This window comes from Monopterus albus, unplaced genomic scaffold, assembly GCF_001952655.1.
Source record: "Monopterus albus unplaced genomic scaffold, M_albus_1.0 scaffold165.1, whole genome shotgun sequence".
Taxonomy (NCBI): domain Eukaryota; kingdom Metazoa; phylum Chordata; class Actinopteri; order Synbranchiformes; family Synbranchidae; genus Monopterus; species Monopterus albus.
Genome location: NW_018128045.1, coordinates 589,488 through 616,135, shown reverse-complemented (window position 1 = coordinate 616,135; position 26,648 = coordinate 589,488). Strand labels below are relative to the sequence as shown.

The following is a 26,648-nucleotide window of genomic DNA, read 5'->3' as shown; positions in this document are numbered from 1 at the left end:
TCAGAGCTGTTCGAGGGTGGGGGAGCAGGTAGGATGGGAGGAGGATTTCTAGAAGGCAGCTGGAGGGGCAGGCGGAGGCCCTGCAGGGTTTTCGGTTGGATGGGGATGGGTCCGTTGCCATGGCCTGATTTTTCTGCACCGAGAGAGGTCTTCTGCAGAGGCTGCACCACCAGTGTCTGAGCATTGACTGCTGGTTTGATGGTCGCCGTGCCAACCGGGTACCCATGGGGCTGAGATGCTGCATTGGACGTTAGGACCAGGGTGTGCGCTGCCGTGGGAGCTGTTGTTCCTGTGGCGAGGGTCCGAGTTCCATGAAGCAAGAGCTGGGAGAGAGGGATGGAGGAGGTGGAGGATGAGGAAGAGGAGGAAGCACCAGAGGAGGACGAGGGGTGGGCTTTGAGGTTGGTGGGCTGAGGGTAGGTGGGGATTTTGATGTGGGGGAGCTGGGGATGAGGCTGGCTGGGCTTAGTGGGGGACTGAGGCGTTGACTGGTGGGGGGGCTGGACCAGGGAGTAGGCAGCTGGAAACAAAAGAAACAAGTTACTGTTACACACGACCAGGCCAACAGCTGTAAACCTGTCATATCATTGCCCACCTTTTGAGGTGGCGTGGCTGACTTGTTCAACTCACACATTGAACAGACATGAAGCAACGTTAGCATTTAATCTGAAGTTCACTCTTCTTTCTTAGCATTTAATCTGAAGTTCACTCTTCCTTAAGATTAGCTTGGTCTCCACCAATCTTGAGGGAAATACCTGGTGTTTTAGTTGCTAATGTTCCACTGTGCACACCCACAGGTCTTTAACTGTATGTGCACGGGTTTTCCCTAAAAACAGCCTTGCGTTGTGTCTGAAAATGACACTAATGAAAGGAGTGGGAATGAACCCAACAGTAAAGCTGCAGCACAGAAAACCACAACACGAGGGTGAAAGCTGCAGAGACACTGCTGAGCGACGAGGGAGTTGCAGAATCAAGTGATAAATCTTTGTGGGTTTATCAATACAAGTGACTCCTTTCACATACACATCCATTTTACCCACAGTTGCTGACTAATGATGATGAATAGGTGTTAGTAAGAGGCTACAGAGGTGCTAGCCATGTGTTTTATACTAACGTTGGCATGTGACAACATTGAACTAAAGTGGTGAAATGACCTGATAAACATGTTAACAGGAGCATAAATGTGTAGTCGAGCTGGTCTGCCTTCTGCGCTACCTGAGTCACTCCTCTCTGGGGTCTCGGTCTTAACACCCACACCTTTGGGACTGGTCACACCTCGCATGGCTAAATTCTGCACCTGGAGTGTGGGATAAAGATAAAGGTCTGTGAGAACAGTGATCAGGGAAGTAATCAATGCAGTGCCAAGAAACCTGAACACAACATTAGCATTCATTCATTCCACAAACCTGGTCAGTATCTGATTGGCTGCTGGTGGAGGAAGTTGCTGTCACCTCTTGTTGCTGCTGCTGAGCCTGTGGCTGCTGGGTGACAGTTGCCACGGCAGCAGTTGCCGTGCTGCCGGGCATGAAGATCAGTTGTGAGGAGATGGGGGCTCTGAGGGAGCGGTTGACCTGCAGGAGGACGGGACATTCATCACAGATACTGGGACGACACTGATCTCAGGTATAAGCTGGGTATCATCCTGTCAGTATGACCCTGACAGAGGACATGACACGACTTAAACTGCTAATAAAAAGAATGAAACATCCTCGTCCTGCTTCATAACCGCTGTACTGTATATTGCTAAATATATTTATAAGAAGTCAGAAAAATACTGATAACAATACAGTCAAAGTTATCAAGTGTCATGAAACTCACCCTCAAGTACATCTGCCCCTGCCCCCCCGCCGTCCCACTCAGTAGCACCGACTGGCTGATTGTGGATGTTGCCGAGGCGCCCATAGGACGACTGCTGGTTGTGGACCCTGCTCCAGATGTTGCACTGGCCTGAAGAAAAATATGTGCAATTTATTTAATACTTCTGATGCTGAACTTGGAGAAAATGCTACAAAATGAAATAGTGGTGTTGGTTTTTGTGTGAAAAGCACAACAGAAAACAGCACATACAGCTGTGGTGCTGGTGGTCTGAGACGAGCTGCTGCTGGACGGACTTGACTGACGAGTGGCAGCTAGAGTAGCCTGGGGGGAAGTGAGAGGAGGTGAGGTGAAGAGAGTCTATGGTTTCAATGAGCTTAGTCCAAAATCAACAGTGAGATGTCTGCAAAGGGTCATGTGGTTACAAAACCCAGCTTTCTGCATATTTCAGCCAACCAATCGTAGCATCTACTCTGAGTATGGTTTCCACATCTTTATCTGGTGCTTTTTAGTTTACTCTTGTGTGCAGGGCTGCTGGCTGAGGCTGGTGTGTTCTGTGATTCATCCTAGTCATTTATTTAGCTTCCATATTTTTACTGTCCTTTATTGAGTTGGCAGTTACAGTATGAATAGATCAACTTAACAACACTCTCAGGCACTGCTTTTATGAATGCCCATAAAATACACACACCTTTACCTGCTGCACGGCGGCCAGGTTCTGCAACTGGGCATTGTTGATCTGCTGCTGCAGCATCAGCTGTTGGAAGTACTGAGCTGCATTAGGCTGCCTCTGTAGGGCCTGCAGGGCCTGGAGGGAGGAGGACAGGAGAACAGTGAGGGGCCGGTGAAGAGAGAGGGTTAGAGAAAAGCATTAGCAAGAGAATACAGAGGAAGAGGAAGGACAGAGGAAGCAAGAAGGATGTAGTGAAAGAAGATGAAAGAGGCCGGTCAGGAGAGGGAAAAGATGACACAAAATGGAAGACATGGAGGGAAAAGGAAGAAAAGCACCATGACAAATGAGAGAACAGAGGGCAGAGAGAGCACGGAGGGGGGACGCTGTAGCGGGGCTGAAAGCCTCCTGATGTGTATGAGCTCAGGCTCATACAGTAATAAGTTGCAGAATGAAAGCGAGCGTGGCGGCCTGGCTTAGTGTGTGCAGGGTGACAGAGACAGATGGCTGCGCAGGGTGACAGAAGACTGGGAAAATTACACGCCGACTACATCAAACCATCTCTCTCCCCCTCCCTGATGCAGCCACTCTCCATCTCCTTGTCTGGTCCGCTCACACACCGAACATTATAACGACAACCAGCTGCATTTTTCTAGTCTTGCTTAGACACAAACAAGCTGTGTTGCTGGTTTTGTCATGTGACGCTCCTGTTTTCTAGCAGGTTTGTAACTCAGCACTCAGTAAAATAGTGCAAAGGTAAAATGAAACGCCATATAAAAATGAATACGCTAATTTCATGTGGGCATTTTCTCACTAACCTGCTAACAACAGACTTATAGCTTTTGGCTGACACCTGTTATTGTTTTACCAGTTTTTTTCATCATTGTGAGCAGCCAAACGTTTCCAGGAGCTTCACCTTTTAAATCTAGATCCGAATCACATGGTTCTGTGTCACCTGATCCCCACACAGGCAGCCTACCTGTCGGACACACCAACTGGACCGTAATCTGTCACAAATGGTTTGATAGCAAAATGTTCACACATTTTGAGATGATGCATCAGTCTGGACAGGACCAATTCCTGTAAACAAACACACACACACACACCTACCTGCACCGCCTGCCTTTCATACAGAGACATGGAATTCATCGGAGAGGGGCGAGAGCCGGTCCCGGACACAGCGCTCCCATTGGTCGAGGCGCCCTGCTGGTTCTGCTCTCCATCCGTCTCCATGGTTCCTGAGGAGACAGGGGAGCGCTCCATCAGTCACACTGTGTCTCTAGCCCGGTGAAACCCACCCGTCACTGTCCCTGACAAAGGCTGACACGCTGAGTGAAAGTGAGGCGATAAGTCACTGAGAGCCTGACGGCAGCTCTGACTGATGCAGCCCTGGCCGCACGGATGTGAGTAACTTCAGCCTGACACTGATGATGACTGATGTTTTCTGTTAACATCTTTAAATGTGGCCATTTTTTGGCTGCACATCAAAACAACTCAGAGCTTCACAAACACCTGCATTCCTGTGCAAAAGCATGAAACAGCTACAGAAATGCCTACTACACTTGTTCACGGGAAATAAAAGGGTTTTATAAGAACGAAGTCAATTATGTGCAAATGATATGTAAAACATCTTTTCAGCATTTCTAAAGTTTCATTTACAAATGTGCACGGCAGTTTGTTATATAAACAAAGCACTAAAACACCAGGCATCCCCATCATCAACATTCATTTGTGAATCACAGCCCCACTAAGTGTCACCAACACAATCCGGTTCCACCCTGTTTAACGTGAGGAGCTGATGCTCAGACGTGAGGATAAACTGACAATCTCACTGACACAACAAGACATTTGGAGACACCTTGACTCTGGAAAGTCACAATGGGCATTTAGCAGACTGGGAATAACAACATAAATAATCAGTTGATTAATCAGCAGTTTGTATTCATCTGTATATAAATGTAGAGATATCTGAACTACCTCAAACATGCTGCATCGTTGGTGTTTTTGGCTGACACTTATCTTTCTAACAGCACATGAACAGACCACAGCACAGTAGCACAGATCACAGCAGACTGTAAAACTTATTACAACCAGGAGTTTTAAAAAGAGCAAATGATAAATGTATAGAAATCTTTTTGGATGTGAGGAGAGCTCTACATGCTCCGTACATCTCAACAAACATGTGCAGCTGGTCCACTACTCTTTCCTTTTTAAACTCTCTTCTTTTTTCATCAAATCAGTCTCCAACCTTGGTCCGGATCTGGTCCAGAAGGTGGGTAGGCCCTTCACACTGTTTAAACTCTGCTCTTCAAAAACTATTTGCTTTTACATGTTCAGAAGTGGTTCTGGTCAGACAACCTCTGCACTAGGTCTGCTGTGGATTTACAACATTTTCAGCCCTGCAGAGTGTTTATTACCCCCATCCTCCTCCTCACACATGCACACACATGCACACGGTCATTCTGCAGGCTGCAGGCTCCACAACCTGAAAGAAGCAACAATCTGTGCAACACACACAGCTATCGTTAGCTAGCTCCCCTCCATGTCTCACACCAGTTCACACCGGATCCACCGGGGCTACTGCTCCTAGCATCCCGTTAGCCGCCGTGGTGTCCGCCTCGTTAACGGGACTCTCGGTCCGCGCTTACCGTCACCGGTCCGGGTGTCCAGCCTCCTCCTGCACCGGCTACCGGCTGGAAAACGACTGCGAAGAACCAAACTGTCTCCGGAGCTTTTTATCTGCGTGATTCGTTGTTGCAGTTTTCTGTTTCTTTGCAGGACAGCAACAGCAGCGGTTTTACTGTTTTGCATAAATTTGCAGCTGATGTGTTGTTGGAGGGCAACGCCTCCTTTTTCCGCTGCTCGGCCTTTTCCGGCGCAACGGAATGACGGAGCAGCAGGCCGGGCAGAGGGGGCCACTGCCCCCCACCCCGGGTTCACTTCCCGCCTCCGCCTGCACCGGCTACCGGCTGGAAAACGACTGCGAAGAACCAAACTGTCTCCGGAGCTTTTTATCTGCGTGATTCGTTGTTGCAGTTTTCTGTTTCTTTGCAGGACAGCAACAGCAGCGGTTTTACTGTTTTGCATAAATTTGCAGCTGATGTGTTGTTGGAGGGCAACGCCTCCTTTTTCCGCTGCTCGGCCTTTTCCGGCGCAACGGAATGACGGAGCAGCAGGCCGGGCAGAGGGGGCCACTGCCCCCCACCCCGGGTTCACAGGAACAGGCACGACGCTTTGAGCCGTGTTGCATTTACAGCAGCTTATCTATCTGTCTATCTATTTAGCTTATCTATCTGTCTGTGCATTTGCTGTGTTCACTTGCACTCAAGTTGGACAGAGAGCCCATGTCCAGTTTTATTAACAGGAAAATGGTGCAGACTGTGTTTAGCCACCACTTTCAAATAAGTCACTGTTTTTAACAGGTTAGAGGTTGTAACTAATGGTTTCATCATTAAAACTTTCATCCATTTGACTTTTTAAACATGTATCTGAGTGTCCAGTGTTAGTAAGTTTATGTTATTACCACCTAGAAAGGATTTTCTACAGCCTGACAAGCCACAAAGCATTCTTAATTATATGGCCTATAACTACAGATACAGTAGGAATAAATAGACCCTTTGTGAAAGAAATGTTATTGGAACTCCTTACACTGATTTTCCATCTACATGATGAATATTTTATTTATCATCATTCTATCTGGTATGTACAGTACAAACACAAGTGAAGCTAAAACAGCTGGGGATGCTCCAGTGGTGTGGAACATTAACAAGGCCGTGTTAAATAGCATGAACAGTCAGAATTGAGGTCATCTGTTCAAGCATTTCTGTCACATCAGAGAGGCCGAATTTGTAGTTAGTCTCCTGGAAACTCACAAACATTGGCATCAAAGATCCTGGAATATCATTTTATTTTGTGTTGACTTATACAGTAGCAAAGCATACAGACAATGGTTGCATGTGAGTTGACAATCACTCCAGTCACTGCTGATATAACATTTACACACTCACGCTCTCATGTCACTACAATCCAGTGCTGTCAAAGCAACCTGTGGAATGACTGAGCGAATGAGGGATCTCACATACAGAAGCAAAGGGAAGCTTTCTCACACATACACATTGAATAACAGCAGAGAGGTACAAATATCAGACGTGAATATCTATTTAAACAGCAATAACACACATCAGGAGTGAACAAACAAAATAAAGGAGACAGATGAGATGGTTTTTTGGGGGTTAGATACAAATCTGTGACACCACATGGCTGATTCCTGAACCTCTGAGACATTTGACTGAAGTATACATACTGTATTTGTATTTGACTTGAGTCTGAACTTAATCCCCTCACCCACTGCTCCCTATGTGGTCATTTTCCATCCTCACTAACACCTGCAGAGCCATTCAGTCTCTAAACCATGGAGCACTGAATTGTGAAACTGTTTCAATGCCATGGACACTACTTTTTATGGACATGGACACAGCGGATAGATTTACACACTTAACAGTTGGACACCAATACAAAATGGTGAACACACTACAGTATATAGTGATCAATTTCAGACGCAGCTGCATCGTGTTCGTAACGGTTACTGAATGCCTCATTGGGTTAAAGTTGCCAAAAAAATTAGCTTTCAAAACAATTTTTGGAATTTTCTGTTGCTACTTGACTCAAAAGTAACTGCCTTTTTTTGGCAACAGTCACTAAGATTTTATACACAAAACAACAACTATATGGCGGCCGAACGCCTGACACAACTCCACTACTGTCAGTGACTCTGAGTGTATGCGGCTCTGTATGACTGACCGACACACAGGAGGAGCAAAACATAATAATTTAAAGAGTAGTGTGGAGAGAGAGAGACTGTGAAGCCTGCTCGGTGTGCATCCCCCCCAAAAAACCCATAGACAAGTGTGACTGTGCACGTAACATACAGTATAAATAGTACTCTATAAAATATACATATTTACAAATGAATACTCCCCTGTCTGTGTACAGTGAGTGGAGGGTTGGAGAACGGAGCTGGATATGGTTGGGGGCAGTGTGCACACAGGTCCTCATATTAGTTTTAAACCCTTTCACATACTTCTGTGACATGCTGCAGTCAGATACATGTCACACCAAACAATTGGTTCAGTAAAACACAATCAAAGTTCTGGATTTGTTTTGGTAACATTTCCTGGAAGTTTCCTGGAAAGACTCGTATAATCTGGTACTAATTATAGATAAAATTTGAGATTGATTAGGTGGCACTAACGCAAACTTGAAGCTTTTACAAGTGAACCACACATGCAAAGTGTAAATCTTTCTACAATCAACCATACAATTCAAAGTAAATGAAGAATAACACTTTAATTACTAAATAAATAAACAGTATTTATTAACTGGGGTTTAAAGTGAAGAATTTCTTTCATAAAAATTCACTTGCAAGGAAACAAGCGCATTACAACAGATTTTTGTCTCTATTTTTCTGTAATTATTAACAAACTACGTGGTTCTTTCCAGAAGAGTTTCAAAAAATGATTAGGAAATAGACTAGTAAAATAAAGCATTGCCTTTGTTTTGACTCATCCAATTGGCACGTTGCTAATCTCTATTGAATAACAAGGGTGCTGGTTTCATTTGGAATCCCTCACACACGTGTAAAAGGGCAGTTTTAGCTCCAAACACATCATATTAGAATTTCCAGCACAGTGTGAACCAAAGAAAGTTGTGACTAGAATCGGCCACAATCCTGCATCTTAAACTTGTGCCCTGGTCATATTTAAAGCAACAGCTTCCTGTACTTTAATCTCTGATGTTAACATGTTTCTTTTTGCACATTCTCCTCTGAGATCCCTTCATTTCACCTCAGGAAAAAAAAAGATGGATGAAGCACCTGAAACTGTGATCTCACAAAAATGAAAACTGGACAGGGCAAAGCTGAGCAACAGAAAGTACTTTAAATCCTTATCAGACTCATGTTTGGTAAAGTTCAGTGCGTTATTGACGGAGAAGGGAGGGTGGGTGTAGCCACAGACAGAAGCAGGAGAGAGGCTGAATACAACACTGAACACTACCACACACCTCCCCCAGTACAAACACAATACAACACTATCATCCACAAATACAGCACTACACAACAACAGCTACAGCTCTGAGCATATTCACTCCTCTCACTGTAAGAAATATTCATCTAAACAAGCCCTTTCACATCACGTCTCACGTGCCACTCAATTGAAACAAGTAACAAATGTCAGCAGAATGACATATTCCTGTGTTTTCAGTCAGTACAAGGCAGGTATCCCTCAAATCAAATCTTGCAATTCAGAATAAGTGACTTAAATTACTTGTAAAGATAAATATTTTTCCAGTGTAGCCAAAAATAAATAATAAATAAATAAATAAATAAATATGTTCTCAGTCGGTCAAAATAGCATTTTAAACTACAATATTTAACATAGTTACGACAGAATACAGAAAATATACTTTGTGCCATACACTTAAACACCACACATACTGTACAATGTTGGTAATACATAAATCTATAAAGGTTGACAATGCTGACTTTTCAGACAAAGCATCATGAAGCAGACAGCGTCTGGAGCTGACTATTAAAGCCAGAAACACACGGGAAGCGTCTGATTTTGAGTCAAGCTTCTGTGGAATATGAAGTAAGAAGTTTTTTTTTTTGTTTGTTTCTGTGTTGGAATCTGTGGTTTGCTCCAGTCAGCCATTATAGGACCCTTTTAGATCTCATTATACCACTGAGCATTTGAACAGAAGGACAGCTGACTGTTTAGGAGGCTAATACCAAGATGTGTCAAGTCACATTCAGTGTGTTTGGGCTTTAAAAGTCACGCAACTAATTTTTCAAGCATTTAAACACATTCTTCATGTTAGATGGCAACAACATGGGATGTTCTGAAACACAAGGATCAAGTCAGTACATCTGAGATTCACTCTCAGATGTCAGCATCACCATACACAGCTTAAAGCTGCATTAACTAAGACTTAGCACAAATTCTGTGGCCAATGTTGCTAAAATCTGCACAGCTCTTCTTCCATGTCGTTAGCATTTCAGTTTTGTACCTTTGTACTGAATTATTCTGGTTGTAATTTGGATTCATTCTAACTAATGATTTGTTGTCCAATTAGCGGAAACCAACCCATTTTCCTGGATTAGCAAATGAAATAACTTTGCTAATTTTTGCTCAGTGTTGGTCCAGTTTATATCAGACATAACACTGCAGTCCATGTAGCATTTTAATGAGACGTTAAAATTTACCCTATCAACACATATAACTCACGGTCACCTTATAACGCTATGCGTGTCAAGTATGTAACACTGAATGTGATGCGATAGCAGCCGGAACATTATTACTGTATCAACATTACTGGGGAAAACATTCCTCTGTATAATTAGCTTGTCTTACTGCAAACAACGCTAGACATATGTATATCACTAAAATGTAAACCTCTACATTTGACATTGTGTCACTGCAGTGCCACTGTGAGGCTCTATGGGCTCTATACTCTGTATACATTAGTTCTGGAGCTGGTTATTACTGCTGCGCTACCTGGTTGCCACAACTGTCTCCGGCTGTCGTGACCACTTATGATGTAAGCTGAAAAAACTTCTGGACTAGATTTCTAAGACAAAGACGTTTCACCTCTCATCCAAGAGGCTTCATCAGTTCTGACTGACTGCTGTTGAGCCGGAAATATTTCTAAGTTTTTTCAGCTTACTATGACCTGGATGACTGAGAATGTGTACAGACACATATGATGTAGTTTCAGAGATGGGGAAGGAGGGGGGAAGAGTAACGGAGGGAGAAGGGGAGGGGACTCTGCTTGAGTTTGTTTTGACTCTCACTTTGCCCTTAATGGTAAAAAAATTAAAGGGAGAAGTTAGTTAATGCAGCTTTAATTCACTGGGTAGAATAAGAAATCATGGTTACTTAGTCTGTAACCTGTGTTTCTGTAGTGAGCGCTGGAAAAAACACCACAGTTTCTGAAAGCACAATATTTCACACTTAGCCATCAGACAAAGCTAAGTAAATAGATAGATGTTTTGTCAAATAATTAATAAAAATAAATCTCTAATTCATAAACAGCCATCACATAAATAGATTTTGTAGCTAGCTTCTCTGGACAGGTATAGTTTGCTTATCATTCATTTGTTGCCACGTGTACAGTAATTATATCTTATCATCTCTTAGGTTTGGTCTTTTATGTTAAGCTAACATTAGTTAAGTTCCACTGCATGGTGCAGTGTAGCTCTACCAGAGTGGTCCTGCATCCAGATGTTCTTTGGAGAACTAAAATGTAAACGTGTTAACTACAAAAGCCATTTAAAAGTATCATATGATTTTTATCTGAACAACCACATCAACTTCCTGACTTTTAAAGCTACCATAAATTAATGTCAAAACAAAAGTTAAAAATAGCAGGACTTATACTCTTGGTTTGATTTCATATATAAAACTCTCAGTACACATATATTTGCTTTCTCTTTTACATAAAGGTCAGTAGAAAAGAGGACATATAGTAGATATCCAAGGACTCTCTATACGGGTCTTCTACTGTTTTTTCCCGCTGAATAAATAAAGTTTGATGATGATGATGAAACATCATTTACCCATGGTTTATACAGTATATGCACTTCCCCTTTAGTCGCCTTTACTTATTATCAGCTCCTACACTGCTCAGGCTAAAGATTCTACATAGATTGCACATGCTATACAACTCTTATTCTGATATACACTCCAATAAATACAGCTCTGAATTATTAACTATTATTTGACGTAAAGCGCTGCTGTGCTCAATGACTCCTACATTAGTGACTGTGGCTCTATGATGGCTTTGCTGCTTATCAGGTTAACAAAGTGCATCTAAACATAAACATTTACACTGTTTCATTTTCTCTCTGTCTCTTCATATATAGTATCTCTGTGATGCAGGCAACGCTAACAACATAAACCTTTCTTACCCTGGGGCTAGTCTGGAACACATCATCATTCTAAATTTGCTTTGGTGCATTATAACAATATACTTTATACAAAAATCTATTTCTAAGGTAATAAATACTCTAAGTGGCCACTTCAACACAAACATATGCTTGCATGTTACCCTACTCTAAACTACATGTGTTAAACATTTCACTCAGACACAGGTCCACTGGTCCTTTGCCACTGTTGCATCTTGAAATATTTTTCCAAAAAAAACAACAACCTGCTAGTAAAGCAGTAATCCATATTTTATAATAAAATAACATCTATTTGCTTCCATATACTCACTGTTGAATGAATCACAAGAGAAGCTGGACTAATTCATGAAAGGTATTAAACAAAACTCTCTGCTGAACAGGTATTTAGCTTAGTTTGGAATAAATAGCACCAACTTCATCAATCACAAACCCAAGAACAAGAAGAACATCACAACAATGAGAGGTTATCACCAAGGGCAGCGCCGAACTCCAGCTAAACTGGTGGATTACAACTATAACCATCAGCGTGGCCTTCAGAATGACTGAACGTAGCACGGCCTGCAGCGTTAGGCAGTAAGACGTTGATAACGTATTATCCTGAATTTACCAACCACAGCAAACACAAGTCTCCACCAGGTGCTTATTAAAGTTCAGTACTTTGGCAGTTCGTAATCAACAACTGAAGGTAGAGCATGAATTTTAAAAAAAATCACTTCTTTGACCTGTGATTTGAGAACATGTCTGAAACATAACAGCTACGAAAAAAAACAACCTACAGCTACAAAGTTATATTGCACAACAATATCTACTTCAATGCCTGCCTAACCTTTAAAAACAGGACTATATAAATGTAATAGTATGTGCATCATTGCTGCCCAAGTCATCTCGCTCCCACTGCTTGAACCCTACATCTGAAAACACCTGCACAAAGGCTGCGTCCTTGTCAATACACTTTGCCTCCGGCCTTTAATGATGGACATTTCACCTTGGGCCTTTACCTGACACACACCATTTACACAGCTGGTGTAACTGTGTTGTCCTGACTCACTGTTTAATGAGTTTAGCTGAGCTTCTAGGAATGTACAGTAGGTTTAATCTGTAGTGTTGTACAGCGAATGCTTCACTGTCACTGCTGACAGAGGATTTAAAAGAAGGAAATGTAGGAAATGTCACAGAAACAGAAGAATTCCAAGGGATTACTGTCAAAAAGCACGGCCCTTTAAAGGCCAAAGCCTAAAACTGGAAAAGGCTGTTGTTCTGTATATGGGGATTATAAGATCAAATAGTTGCTACTGTTCCAAGTTGTTAAGAATGTACTGTACTGCTGAAACCTCTGTGATTCTTCCTTCATTTATAACCTCCGTCACCCAGTCAGACTGCAGCCACCGCTACTCTACACACCCTCCTGCACCGTTGAATTTGATTTGTCTTCCAGAGGTGTGGTTTCAGCTGCAGAAGACGATGGAGCTGATGCTGCCGCCGCCTCCACCAGAGGGACCTTCTCCTTTTCTGGTGAGGCAGGAAGCATCACGGCGGTGCTGGCGCTGGCAGGACCGTCATCAGCAGATGAGGAGGCAGCAGGCGGGGCGCTGCCGAAGCAGCGGGCGATCTCATCAAATGTCTTGCCCTTCGTCTCTGGGACTTTAATGAAGGTGAAGATGAAAAACATGATGAGAAAGGCAGTGAAGATGAGGAAGACCCATGGCCCACACAACTCCTGAGGAGACAGAGAACTGAGTCAGGATTTATTCAAACAACTGAGTTTTCATTGTCAGATGTAAATGAGTTTGGAAAGGCAGGAAAACGAAGGAGGAGAAGGGAGAAAATAAAAGTCAAGTGGTGGAAAATGAAATTAAGTCAAGCAGGTCACTGCACCCAAGTACAGTTCTATGGTACTTGTAGTTAGGCATATCCATGTTCTGCTAGTTCAACCACACAACATTTAAGACAATATTTATAAGATGATAAAACACAAACAGTCCTCATCGTTCGTGTCTTGACCACACCCATTGTTTACATCCTGGTGTGGGCAAGTAGGCTCTAACATGGAAAGACAGAAGACAATGAACCCCCCCCCTAACCTCTAGTTTGGGGAAGCTAATTCCAACCAGGAAGTTGGACGTCCAGTTGCAGCAGCCGGCCACAGCCATGGCTGCTGGACGGGGCCCCTGGGAGAACAGCTCAGCCACAATGAACCATGGGATTGGACCGGGGCCCAGCTCGAACATGGCCACAAACAGCATGATAGCCATGATGGCCACGTAGCTCATAGCGGTAATGTCTTTCTGCTCAGACAGAGGGCGAAACAGGAGAAGAACACATCAAATACTGACAAGAGGAATCATTTAAAGCATCTGCTTGTGAATACACAGTTCTTAATGAAACTATTCATGGCATTGACCTACTAACAGGCGAGGAAATCTGTTTGTTGTTCAGTCAGACCAAATGCAATTGTTGTGGTAATATGGTAAAAAAAAAGAGGTTTTTAATTATGTTTTTCTGAAGACAGCTATTCTAGCTGTGCGATTTGTGAATTGTAACACCACCCATGTGGTCTAAAGACTTGAGTGCCCCTGTGGATGCTTTTATATAGGTCAGACTAAAAGAAGACTGAGAGACAAAGTAGCTGAGCATTGCTATGCTATTCGTAGTGGGAGTACAATTTACCCCGTGGCCAGATGTTATTTAACAGCCCACCATGGGAGTGACTCTACACTGAGAGTCATAGAAGCCATAGTTTTGGACATCGGAGGGGGTGACAGAGTCAGAGAGCTTAAACAACGTGAGGTGTAGCAGTTCCCCAGCCTCAGAGCCACAAGTTATCCAGGCCCAAATGAAGAAATTGATCTCTCTCCTTCTTTAGAAGAGCTGTGGCATTGGTTTCAAAGCTGTATTCTGGTTTTCACCGTACTGTGATCTGATAATTAATGTTGTTTGTTGTGGTGACTGGTTTTAATGTCTCTTTTGTCATAGCTTCCTCTAGTGGCTTGATAAGTCTTTACATGCTTTCACTCAGCACAGGTGTGTAAAATTACTATTTCTTGGTCTGAAATCCTGACGAAGGCAAATGCGCTGATACACGCTGATGTATTTATTAATGTGTTAGCTCATGTCCATCAAAGGCATTTTATTATCAACCATCCATCCGATTTTCCAGCCTCTAACCTCATGGCTGGCACCACCTGCATTGTGCTTAACTCACCAGCAGGAGGGAGATGGTCATGATCAGAGCACTGACCGCCATTCCCCCTAGTCCCAGGAGGTGCAGAGTCCTTCGCCCTGCCTTCTCCACCAGGAAGAGCTGGAGGACAGAAACAACAGATACAGGGGGAAGTGATGTGCCGCTGAACGCATACAAACACATGCAGCAACAAAGACACTGATGCCACTCACCGAAACAACAGTGAAGATGGTGTTGACGATGCCGGCTCCGATGGTGGCGTAGATGGGCTGCTTTACACCGGCTGACTGAAAGATCCCTGTGGAGTAGTAGAACACCTGAGGGATGCAGAGAATGAGGAAAAGGAAAAACAAGTCATCAGTCATCAAAAATGTTATAATAATAAAAAGAAATAATCCCGAGTGAACATTCTATTTAATCTCTTTTATAAGGTGTTTCTATTATTTTGTCTAATCCTTTTATATTAACAAGGCTAGGCTAAATAAGAGAAACAGTTCTCTGTATAACACAGTAGAGTTAAACTGAATGTCATCACCCGCATGAAGGAGGATTTACTGCTGGATTAGACTGACCAGTGTGAGCCAAGTGTACCCAGTGCTTCAGCTGAATACAAACATGTTTTGGTTTTTACCGAACCCCCTCGTCCAGTCACACCAGGAGGCTGGAGATAACATTTGCTTCCTCAGCGACCCAGTTACGCAAAGAATTACCAAGTGACATTTTTCAGTCTCACTGAATCCATTATGTAATAGTGCTGACCTCTAAAAGCAGTCACTGGTTGTGTAGCTGGTAATCGAGGTGGGGTACTGGCTTCACTTTACTGGAGCCTGTAATTCAGTTTACACTTGGTGTACATGTATGTGGTTTCTAGAAAAGCACAGTAACAAAAATGAATATAATTTAGTACAATACAAATGCATTAGATATGCTGTTGCCATTCATTCTGACATGCAAGCTACACAATCACTGTACTTTTATTATGAAGACTTACTTTATTATAAGACTTCAGATATAAAACTTACTCATATATTAACTGACACCCATAATGCTTTGTCCTAATAGATCAACTGAACTCAAACTAACAGACAAACTGAATAAACCAGCTGGCACTCAGAGGGAGCTGGCCAGCTCCTGCTGCCCTGTACGAGGCCTGTGTGCTGACCAGTAAAACTGAGACCAGTTCTACTTTATTCTGTGTGAACTGAACCTCAGTCTCTCTCTACTCTGACTTATGACTCAGCTATACAGTCACATACTGAGCCATTTCTCACTGGAATAGCCTTCCTTTTAATATCTCTAAATCTAGGGGGAAAAATAAGAAGTGGCTGAAAATAGTCCTTCAAAATAAATAAACAAAAGAATATCCACTAGAATACATGTCTAACCTTTAGAATCAGTGTAAATGTAACAGAATGTGTATCATCACTATCCACGTCTCCCTCTCCGTGGACCTGAACTTCAATGTAACAAATTTTTTATTTGAGTGGTTAGTGTTGCATTTAGTTTTTAGATGTACAGTAACATGTTAATAGGTGAGATGGCTTCAACTGTAACCTGCACTGTATACAATGTGCACATTGATTATATTGTTGATAGATTTATAATAATAATTTATTATTTCTTTTATATATACAGATTACTACAGAAAGAGGTATTGTCACGGGAAAAGCTAAAGGGGATCCCAGCTAAGAGTAAATGTGTGTGTCCAATGGTTTGAGCACGGTTCTGCTGCCAGCCTGTGACTCACGGCGTTGATCCCTGACAGCTGCTGGGAGAGCTGCAGCATGACGGCGATGAGGAGAGGCTGTCGGTACTGCGGCGAACGGAAGAGCTCAGGGATGGTCACCTTCTTCTCCTTGGCCATCTTAGCGCCCTCCTCATTCATCTCCTGCAGGTCTTTACTCACATCCTCACTCCCACGCAGACGCACCAGCACTGTTGACACAGTGGAAATATTTTTTTTGCTTTGGTGCACAAAGATGAAAGCAGAGAAAGCTGCCGAGTCAAAGACCATGCGGTGGCACACATGTGATAAACAAGTGGAGAGTAGACAACAACAATAACTGAGACCAGAGAGTTAAAATGAGAAAACTGCGTTTAACAGCCTTCATCAGCGGATTAGATTTAGAAAGCTCAGGAGATCCCTAAGTTGGCATTGTCTGCTGTGTTTGTTGTTGTTTATGTCAGACAAGAGGTGTGAAGGGGAAGTGGGTCATAGTTGACCCTGCCAGGCTGCAGGCTGAACACACGTCAGAACCTTCTGTCTGGTTAAGGATTCTTCTCTTCAGGTGACAGCACCGCCCTGACTCAACTGGTCTCACCTCTTTGTATCGGTGACTGTTGATCTCTGCGTCACCATCAGAGCAGCAGTAACATTAACAGTAACTATACTATATATGGTAGCAGTAGTGCCAGCAATGAGTCTAATCAGAGCAGCAGTAACATTAACAGTAATTATACTATATATGGTAGCAGCAATGAGTCTAACGGTGATAGGAGTATAGTTGCGTTAATGGCAGATGTGTAGTAGCAGAACAGACATAATGGAGTGAAGCAGCAATATTGTCAGTAGAAGCAGTACTATTGTATGTAGAAGCTGTAATATCATGTGTGCAGGTGTAGTATGGGCAAGAGTATCAGACCTCTCACCAACAAAAGCAGCAGTATTGTAAGGAGCTGCAGCAGTACTGCACCAGTATCGGTGTGTACCTTTGCGTGCCTCCTCCTCCTGCTTGAGGTTAATAAGCAGGAAGCGGGGGCTCTCAGGACAGAAAGGCAGCAGAATGCATTGCAGCGCAGCAGGGGCCACAGTGAGGGCCAGCAGCAGGGGCCACATCTTGTCTGAGCCCAGCAGAGAATCCAGCCCAAAGACCTAAACACCAGAGGCCAAACCGCAGAGACAGACCCAGAAACTGATCAGGAACAATCCATTGACTGTCCAGAACTGAACTGTAGCTACCTGATATACATGCAGATTTCTAACTAGGCATTTGTGGCTGTTAGATGATTAACATCTGAGGCTTTCTGGAAAGCCCCCACTGACCTGAGCGATCAGGATGCCCACCACCACACCAAGCTGGTGCAGGGTGCCAAAGGCTCCTCGGAGGGGAGTGGGTGACACCTCCCCCACGTACATGGGAGTCAGGCCGGTAAAGAACCCGCAGAACAGGCCAATGACCAGACGGCCAGCAATCACCATCTCATAGGAGTAGCAGATGGTGGAGAAGCCCATGAGGAGGCCGCCGATCACTGCCAGAATGTTCACCAGGAACATGGAGCGACGCCTGGAGAAGAGCAAGGGGAGGGTCAGGGCCAAAGGGAGAAGATGAATCAAAACACCCAGAGGCTGTTTGTGCTTACTCAAGCTCTTTTAGAGTTTTCTGGCTTCATTAAGAGCATTTGATTCATTAACTACATTTATTTAAATGAACACTGCAACATTTTGAGACATGCACATTCACTCTCATTAGATGAGAGCACAAACAACTAGTTTATGCTAACTGGCATTAGAGTGGTAAGAGCATTTCCATCTCACTCTCAAAACAGAGAGGACTGTGGTTTGATGTGCAGGATAAGAATCAGGGACAAACAGAGCCAGGAAGGAAGAACTCTGGGGAACATTAGAGCCGAGCTGCGGGCTCAACAGACACACTTCAGCAACTCCATTAAGAGTAATTGCATGTGACTTCTCAGCGGAACCACAGTGGAAATGCACAGAACCATTAAAGGAAAAACAGTACAAATACTGAAGACTGACATTGAATATGTCCAAAATACAGATGTGAACAGACCTTCTTTCATCCACTCATGAGAGAAATGAAGGCTTGTGTTGTACAAGAGACCAAACTAATTTCACTTTCTACCTGCCAAATCGGTTGGCCATGACGCCCACACTGAAGGAGCCCACCATGCCGCCCACGCTAAAGATGGCGACAGCGACGCTCCAGACGATGGTGCAGACCCCCGGGCTGATGGGCTCGCCATAACGCTCCACCCAGGTGTTGTTGAAGAAAGATCGAAGTTTCTGAAGACACAGACAGAAGAAGGGAAGAGGAGAGAGGTCTTAGGTCTTAGTCACCTTCTTTCTAGAGCTAAGAAGTCTGATACCACTTTTATGCCTGAGGTAGGTTCAGAAGTAGGGCCAAAAGGTGATTATCTTAGCTTAACGTAAAGCTGAGGACAGGAGAGAACTCAATGAAATAGCTCCAGCATGTACTCCAAGTCTCGCTGCAACCTCAGTTTTTAAGTTTTACATTTGTTTTCTTTCTATTATGATGAGGTTATTTAAAGATGCCTCCTGCAGCCAGAAGGTCTCCAATCACACTGTGGTGATGCCGACTCATCACCAACCTGCTCTGGGGCATTGATGACTCCCGTGTTGTAACCAAACTGCAGAGAGCCGATGACAGCGGTGGCCAGAGAGAACAGGAGGTAACCTGTTACCTGCTTTTCCTGGAGAGAGACAAACAAAAGGAAAAGATGAGAGGAGGGGAAGAATGGAAAAAGTGCACGCAAAACGGAGAAGAATGTGGAAAGAGGGGTGGAGGATGGAGACCAAGAGAGGGACATAATAAATAAGAAATCTGAGCTCATAATGGGTTTTTCAATCACTGCAGCCGACAGACAGATGCAATAAAACTGTGATGCTGACGCCAGGCAGGTCAGCAGCGTAGTGACACAAACTCAGATAAACAGCGTTATCGGTATCAAACAGTGAACTACACATAAATACACCCCACATGTAGCCACACACACTTACTCGTCAAACGTATACTGAAATCCTTGTACCTGCTACTATTACAGCTCAGTGCTATTTTCTATAAATCACAGCCAGGTATACAAATAAACGTCATATAAAACCAAGATAAAACCTAAAAATCAAACTTGAATTGCACAAAACTCGGAGCCCAACATGTTGTTAATGTTTTTCTTCTGGAACATAATCAGATAAACACTGATGAAACTCCATAGTGAAGCAGTCCGCCTGCTCCTGCGTCTCCATAATCAAATCAGTGTTAATATTATAGGAGTTGTCACAGTCATTATGGTGACACCCAGCCCTCTCCACCCTCCAAAAGATACATTGATGTAGGAAAGAGTAAGTCAGCTGATTACACACTGACCTTAAATAAACACTTAAATAACACCTTAACTTATATCGAGACTAATAAAATCTTATATTTTAAAACAGCTTTATATGATCCCCTTATTCCTTTATTAATCTCATTTTTTGTCTTTTCAGAACAAACTTAAAACTGGAGAGGCATCTTCTAACGACAAGGCTATTAGTAGAAACACAGTTAGTTCGTACAGTCATCATGGGAGTGCAGACAGAAACCAGGGCCAATCTCTCAGCTCCCCCTTGAACATGACAACAGCTTAAAATAATATGATGGCGTCATCCCTGAGAGAAGGTGGGCTGATAAATTGGAAAATGAACATGAGGCAGGGCCTTCATGAAAAGAAAGTACATTTTACCTGCAGTTAGATTAAGGTAAGCTGAACAAATTTATGAATCCAAAGTGCCTTACAATTCGCACTCATGTCACAAACCATTCAATGAAGTGACCTTATCACCAGGAGATCAACATCTCACACAAAAGCCCTGTGATGAGTGTGATGAGTGCACAAAATTAATTCTACCTACGCTCTCCATTAGATGTGCTGAACAACACGACTCATCATGACCCTTTTTTACTGCAAGAACTATTGATTATCCACCGCTTCTTGTTTTCACGAGGCCAACTGTTCAGCTCAGTTCAGACAGCTTTATTTTTCCCATGAGGGTAATTTGGTTTTACAGGCTTACAACTTACTCAGCCAAACACAGACTCACATAGAAGCACACATTGCATTTAGCAGCCTGATCGCAGAAGGAATAAAAGATTTGCACTAGCAGTTTGTTTTGCTATGGGGTGTGTTGTAGCGCTGGCCAGAGGGTATTACAATGAATTCCCTGGACAGAACATGGTGAGAATGGATAACAGTTCCTTTTGCTCTCTGGACAACTCGTTCCTTCCAAAGGGAGCACAGGTCGCGCCGCTGAACTCCGATTATCTTGGAACGGACCTTAGCACTACAGTTGAGGCTCTTCCCGTCCTTCACAGATAACCCATTAAACCAGGGATGGCCAATCCTGGTCCACGAGGGTCGCTGCGCTGCTTGTTTTCCAACTATCCCTGCCCTGCACAGTGCTGTTTACCTGGATCAGGTGTGTTCAGTCAAGCAGAAGCTCTTCCAGAACTGCCCACCGCTGCATGAAACCATTTGAAAGTCAAATGATGTTTAACCACAGTTAGAGGCTGGGAGTGGTTTAGTTCCTCCAAAACAAAAGCTACTCAAGGTGTTATTCCATGAAAGATGGTACTATTTTTTTTTTTACATTTTCCATTCATTCCTCCATTTCCCATTCAGGGTCATGGGGGGTGCAGTCTTTCCTAGCAGGCAATGAGTGGGATGCTGCGTATGCTTGATTACTGGTCTGTAAGACAAACCTAGAACAGCAGCTATAAACATAGTTCCTTCACAAACATTAGAGGTCAGTAAAGTCTGTCAAACCTCCTGATTGATCCCACATTACAGATTCAGTTCACGCTGGGTCAGAGCTGTAGAAATTAGGCCACTGTGTCTTTGTGCTATTGTCAGTAATTCAGCACACAGTCAGTAATACCCAAAGAGATGCACTGCCGATGGAGCGGAACGTGTTGCTGTTATTTGAGACAGTTCAGAGACCTGGCCCGGCCTCATGATCCGCTGCCCTTGGCACAGCAATATCAAAGCGAGGGCAGACGATATGAGCACAGACAGCTCCTCTCAGGATACACTTTATCCAGATGGGCGTAGGCTGCACAGGACCAATCAGAGGCGAAGGACAAACTGATCCAGGAAATGATGTGAAGGTCAAAGTGAAATGATTATTAACCTGCCGAGAAGCTCAGGAAGAGTTTCTTTCACATCTTACATCTTGACATTTAGCTGATGGACTGATTAAATTTTCATTATACGGCTGTTTTAGCCTTGGGTTATTAACTCTGTAGAGCACTTTCCCAGCCAGTAAAAACACACAAAATGTATGCAGCCATTAAAAATGCACTACAATTGTTCACCAGTCTCTTATTCAGGCAGATTAGTTCAGTCCTGTTCACACCTGACAGAGAAGCTGTGGTGGAGCACTGCTTTTCCTACACTTTATTCTGATGGACTCATGGTTTCCTAGCAGACAAACTGTACAACTGTAACAACATCCACCTTCTGTGGCATAACAATAACAATACTTTCTTCCAGTAGCCTGCTTTGACTATTATGCAGTTACTGGGTAAAGCACCAAGGTTACAGCTCTTAATGAAATCTACCTTTTCACCGTTTTGCTGCTGCCCTTCGTTTGCGTTAATTCCCCGAGGTTCCAGATGACATTTAAGAGCGATCGATAATGTGTCGAGCCCACACAGACTGAAAGCCACTGCACATCTCTGGGTGCGTCTGTTAATGGACGGGATCTGTCTGCTCTCATTGTGGGGTTTAGTGCCTAAAATGGAGACTAGAGAGAGACTTCTGTGTTTAAACCTTTCATCAGTGATAAAAGAAGTACTCAAATCCCTTAACCTAAGTCCAAGGAGCAATACCACAGTATAAAAATACTCTGTTACAAGTAAAAGTCCTGCATTCAAAATGTTACTTAAGTAAAACTACTAAAGTATTATAATCAAAACATACTTAAAGAACTAAAGTACTCATTTTGCAGAAAGGCACTTTTCACATGAATGTATATCATATTATTGTGTTGTAATGACTGATGCATTAGTGTGTACATCACATCTGATGTTGCAGCTGGTAAAGGTGGAGCTGGTTTTAGCCGGTTTATACAGTATGTCTATCATTTGAATTACTCCTGGGTAACTGCTGGAGATCAATAAAGTCTTATCAATATACTTTTTGTTATTTTATTAATCTGGTTCTAAAAAGCAACTAAGTTATAAAATAAATGTAGTGGGGTAAAAAATATTTGCCTCTAAGATGCAGTGAAGAAGAACAAATCCTTTTCATCATCTGTCCAGAATCATCAGCATCACTACAGTTAAAAGTCAGTTCACTGAGACAGAGTGAGAGGAGCCCTGAGCAACATCAAGCTCACTGTGGTGTCTTAGGAAACTGCTAATAACGCCAGACACACTTACACATTGACTTCTTGCTATACTAGCCCTGGGCGTTCACCCTCCTCTCTCCATCTCACAAATCGATTGCGCTCATCTCGGGGGGTGTTTTGTCAAGTCACTGTGACTTGGTGGAAATGGTCAGTCACGTGACAGCACCAAAAATGTCTCCATGCATAGGTCAAACACCAACACAGATGCTCCTTAGCTACACTTTGAGAACCCGAATCTTACTTTAATCTTACTGTACTTCAATCTCACTGCTTGGAATGTTACCCATGTCCTGTGTTAAGTACAAAACAGAACCAGCAGAGACAATTTCATCAGGAACCACAGCAGAATACTAACGTAATAAGCAGCAGATAAACTTCTGTGTTTCTAGCCTGTTTTTGCTGATGAGATGTTGTGTTACTATGGCAACCAGTATCACATGACAGCATGTGATTATACACACAAATCCAACCATGTACAGTATGCGACTGATCCCTCAGATGGAGAGTTTCAGTAGTAACGCCCAGATTTGACACAACAAATCAAATTTTTCTGCCATTTGCACATGGAAACAATCACTGCATGCATGAGTCAGATGCTACGACTCATCTAATTGTCTTTTTCAAACTCCACATTCAGTCAGATCTTCTTTCTTCCTGCCTCATTTAATAGAAACCGTTTACATAAAGCTTGCAGCCTTTCTCCTTCTCCTTCGGTTTGATTCCCTGCTTGTCCAGTCAACATGTCGAAGTGTCCTTGAGCAAGACACTGTACCCACAGTTGCTCCCAGTGATGTCACTGGTGTGTGAATGGGTGAATGGCCAAATAGTGTGAAAGCGCTTTGAGTGTGCTGTAAAGCATAGAAAGGTGCTATACAAATATAAGACCATTTACCATATCGGTCCCTTCTTCTGTCCTTTGTCTCCATGGCAACAGCCTAGAGGTGACAGTTTTATTGCTACCCGCTGAAAGCAACTACACTCCTGCACACACGCAGCAGGGTCTAAAGTAATGCTAATATGCTCAGAGTGTGAACAGCTGTATGCATGCACAAATACAAGGACTGCATCTGACCTACATCCACTGCAGCCCGGGCCAGCCAGCACCCTTCCTCCTGGAATAGCTGAGCACATCAGGTTTACATTAAACCCAAGAAGAAGGAGGAATGCATTTGTCTACTTTGTGTGAATCTGATAACACAACAGCCTGGATTTAGTACAAGGTTCCTACAGGGAGTGGGTCATTTATTCATGAGCTGGTCAATATCCTGCATCAGCAATCAGAGCAGCTGCCAGGTCAGAGATCGACAGGACGCCCTTCAGGAAATATATTGTGTACTCATACGCAGAAACATCTGATCTACTGAACCTGTGAAGACTTCATAGACTTCATTTAATAGAGGTCACATTGCTGATTTTGTTCACCATTGAATTCTACCTTTTCTCTGTCTTTTCAGTTTGTTTCTTATTTGGTTTCGACCACAGCTCTTTCTCACATTGATTAACAGACTTAACAGGTAAATTCAAAATGTATTTAAAACACAGCTTTCTTTTCTCTTGTTTTCAGTAGCAAATAACACAAACATGCCTTTCTTTGCATGATTCAAGGTTTTAGAATGCTTTGATTGTCTTTAAGCTTTTACAAATGATCACTGACCCACAGGGTTAAATATACTATTAGCATAAACATTTTTAAAGAATATCTGTTGCTTCTCTGGCGATATATTTGACCTTTGTTCCACACTGTTAAGTATCATCACTCTGAGATAATTCCTTCCAGATGTTACATATATTCAGCATCATTTACTGTTTTACCCATTTCCCTTCACCTGCCTCTCCTTCAGTTACCCTGGGTTACAACCTCCTTCTTTCCCCAGCCCCCAGAGGGTGGGTGTGGACATGTTGCATTCTGTGGTGTGTATGTGCAGACGGTGACAGCATAGTAAGAGCAAAGACAGGTGTCCCTCAGGAGAGAAGAGGCATCTTGCAGCTGCATTGCATTCTGGTTTATCTTCGGCAGGAGAGAAAAGGCATCTTGCAGCTGCATTGCATTCTGGTTTATCTTCGGCTGCAGCAAGTGCAAAAACAGGAATTTCTTCCTCAAAATCTAACGTTTATCACAGATTCTTTGCGTCACTGAATTATGTTCTTGTATCATAATGTGTGAATGTGATGTCATTTCAAACACACATTTTAAACAGATGTTTCTTTTGATCACCACCTTCATCCTGGTCCTAAAACCAACACTACTCTCATCATGATCTTAAGCCTAAACCCTATAATCTAGAACCTGCCTCTAACAAATGAAGAACCAAAAATAAATGTTCTCCTGTGTTCTCATGCATATACAAAAACATGAGTCAAACTAAGGCTACATATTCATTTTCTCTCTCTCTCCTCATATGCACACAATTAGTGAGTCACTACTACTGAATACTGAGCTACTGACATGATCAACTACTGCAAACCATCACAAACACCCTGGACTACAGCAGGCTGCTCAACACACATCTGCAGTGCTCACAGAGTCAGAATGGCTCCATCACACCTTCCACACCGCTCTGCTTAGACACTGTCTTTATATAGGAACACTCATTACTCATGCATTATTCACAGGTCTTGGAGGTGCAAAGACAGCCAGAAGTCATGTCAGTCGCTCAGCTGTTCTAAAACACTTGGTTAAAAAAACATCTGGAACCTTAAAACCCTCCCCATGAATGTGGGCCACATCACTAACTATAAAGCAGGACGAGCACTTGCCTGTCCCTCCATCTTCGTGACGCAGAATGCAGAGGAGCGGATGCCGTCAGGTGCTGGTTAAAGGCTTTGCAGGTTCCGCCTGCCGGGGCTCAAAGCTGTGGAAAAATGAACGAACCTCATTAGGCGCTGTCCGTGGTACTAGCCTGCAATATCGGGCAGGACACGGCCGCTTCGCTTTCCCCTCTGAGAATCAGCCACTAATCGTGGATAGCATGCACTTTACTCTGCATCTCTTAGGGCATAACGTACTGAAAATATAATCAGAGATGATTTTTAGGCTAAGTTGTGCTTGTGCCTGAATCTCGGTCAAACAAGCAATGGCTTGTCCAAAGACAAAAACGACCCCCAGTCCGTGCACCAGCTGCACACAAATCGGATAATAAGCGGACACTCACCTGTCGTGACTACCGGGTAGCAGTGCCTCCCTCCCTTCCTCCAATACTTCGTTTCATACAGGAGCTGCGAGTAGAGACGCACGTAACAGCACCCAGTTGTTTTCTATTTTTTTATTCAGTACTCCATCGGCCTATGAAAAACGGGAATGCTGGGATGTCGTGCCTCTGCTCCGCCCTCCGCTTTTACGTCCTGTGCTTATCACGCATCCCATGAGGATACACGATCTGCGTGAAGTTGGCCCCCCCATCCAACAACTTCACGCAGATGGCGACACGGCGTCCATGTCTTATTATGGTTGCAGCCGTTATTCATTTAGTCAGTTCTACTGGCGAAAGCATGGGCGCATGCGTAGAAAGGGGTCCCTGAGGGTCGTGAGGTGATGACTATGAGCCCTCCCCTCTCCCGCTTAGCCGTCCTCCCTGCCCTCCCATGATGCCTCTCGCTGGCGACCTTGACAGCATCCTCAGGGTGACTGATGATGGGCTGTGGATGCTGATGCAACATGGTCCGTTACCAGGACAACAGGTCCTGCTTACAGCCCATGCTCAAGTTGCACAAATGAATATTTTTCAATCCTTCTTCTGAAAGTGGAGACAAAGATTACAGTTACACACGAGGCAACTTTCTGTAAAACCAGATATAGCCGAGCAATGTTAAATAATACACACACTGTAGTTCCCTCAGCCAGCTGACTGTATGTCACTGAGCTCTGATGCTACTGCTA

General features: G+C 43.5%; 2 protein-coding genes across 4 annotated transcripts in view; both read right to left on the bottom strand.

Moving 5' to 3' along the window:
* The window catches only part of LOC109968889 (polyhomeotic-like protein 1), a 15,107-nt gene extending 9,694 nt beyond the window's left edge, over positions 1-5,413 (bottom strand). Inside the window, exons 1-8 of the mRNA XM_020615445.1 lie at positions 5,134-5,413; positions 3,596-3,723; positions 2,513-2,623; positions 2,068-2,139; positions 1,819-1,947; positions 1,407-1,571; positions 1,216-1,297; positions 8-520 (exon numbers count right to left, since the gene is read on the bottom strand). Coding sequence (XP_020471101.1) covers positions 8-520; positions 1,216-1,297; positions 1,407-1,571; positions 1,819-1,947; positions 2,068-2,139; positions 2,513-2,623; positions 3,596-3,723; positions 5,134-5,296 — 1,363 coding nt within the window. The 5' untranslated portion in view covers positions 5,297-5,413. The remainder of the gene's footprint in view (positions 1-7; positions 521-1,215; positions 1,298-1,406; positions 1,572-1,818; positions 1,948-2,067; positions 2,140-2,512; positions 2,624-3,595; positions 3,724-5,133) is intronic.
* A 4,768-nt stretch (positions 5,414-10,181) lies between these two features.
* On the bottom strand, positions 10,182-26,160 carry slc2a3a (solute carrier family 2 member 3a). 3 transcript variants are annotated; one of them, XM_020615428.1, is made up of 11 exons: positions 25,924-26,160; positions 25,529-25,623; positions 18,979-19,080; positions 18,492-18,652; positions 17,672-17,912; positions 17,338-17,500; positions 16,376-16,563; positions 14,841-14,945; positions 14,650-14,748; positions 13,529-13,732; positions 10,182-13,164 (listed from the first exon to the last, which is right to left on the bottom strand). In XM_020615428.1, exons 2-11 carry the CDS (start codon positions 25,538-25,540, stop codon positions 12,841-12,843), a joined length of 1,599 nt encoding a protein of 532 aa, XP_020471084.1. In that variant the 5' UTR covers positions 25,541-25,623; positions 25,924-26,160; the 3' UTR covers positions 10,182-12,840. The 3 variants fall into 3 exon arrangements, with proteins under 3 accessions (XP_020471084.1, XP_020471086.1, XP_020471085.1); XM_020615430.1 differs by having other exon boundaries at positions 25,529-25,616; XM_020615429.1 differs by lacking the exon at positions 25,924-26,160 and having other exon boundaries at positions 25,529-25,898.
* Between the last annotated feature and the right edge of the window lie 488 nt (positions 26,161-26,648).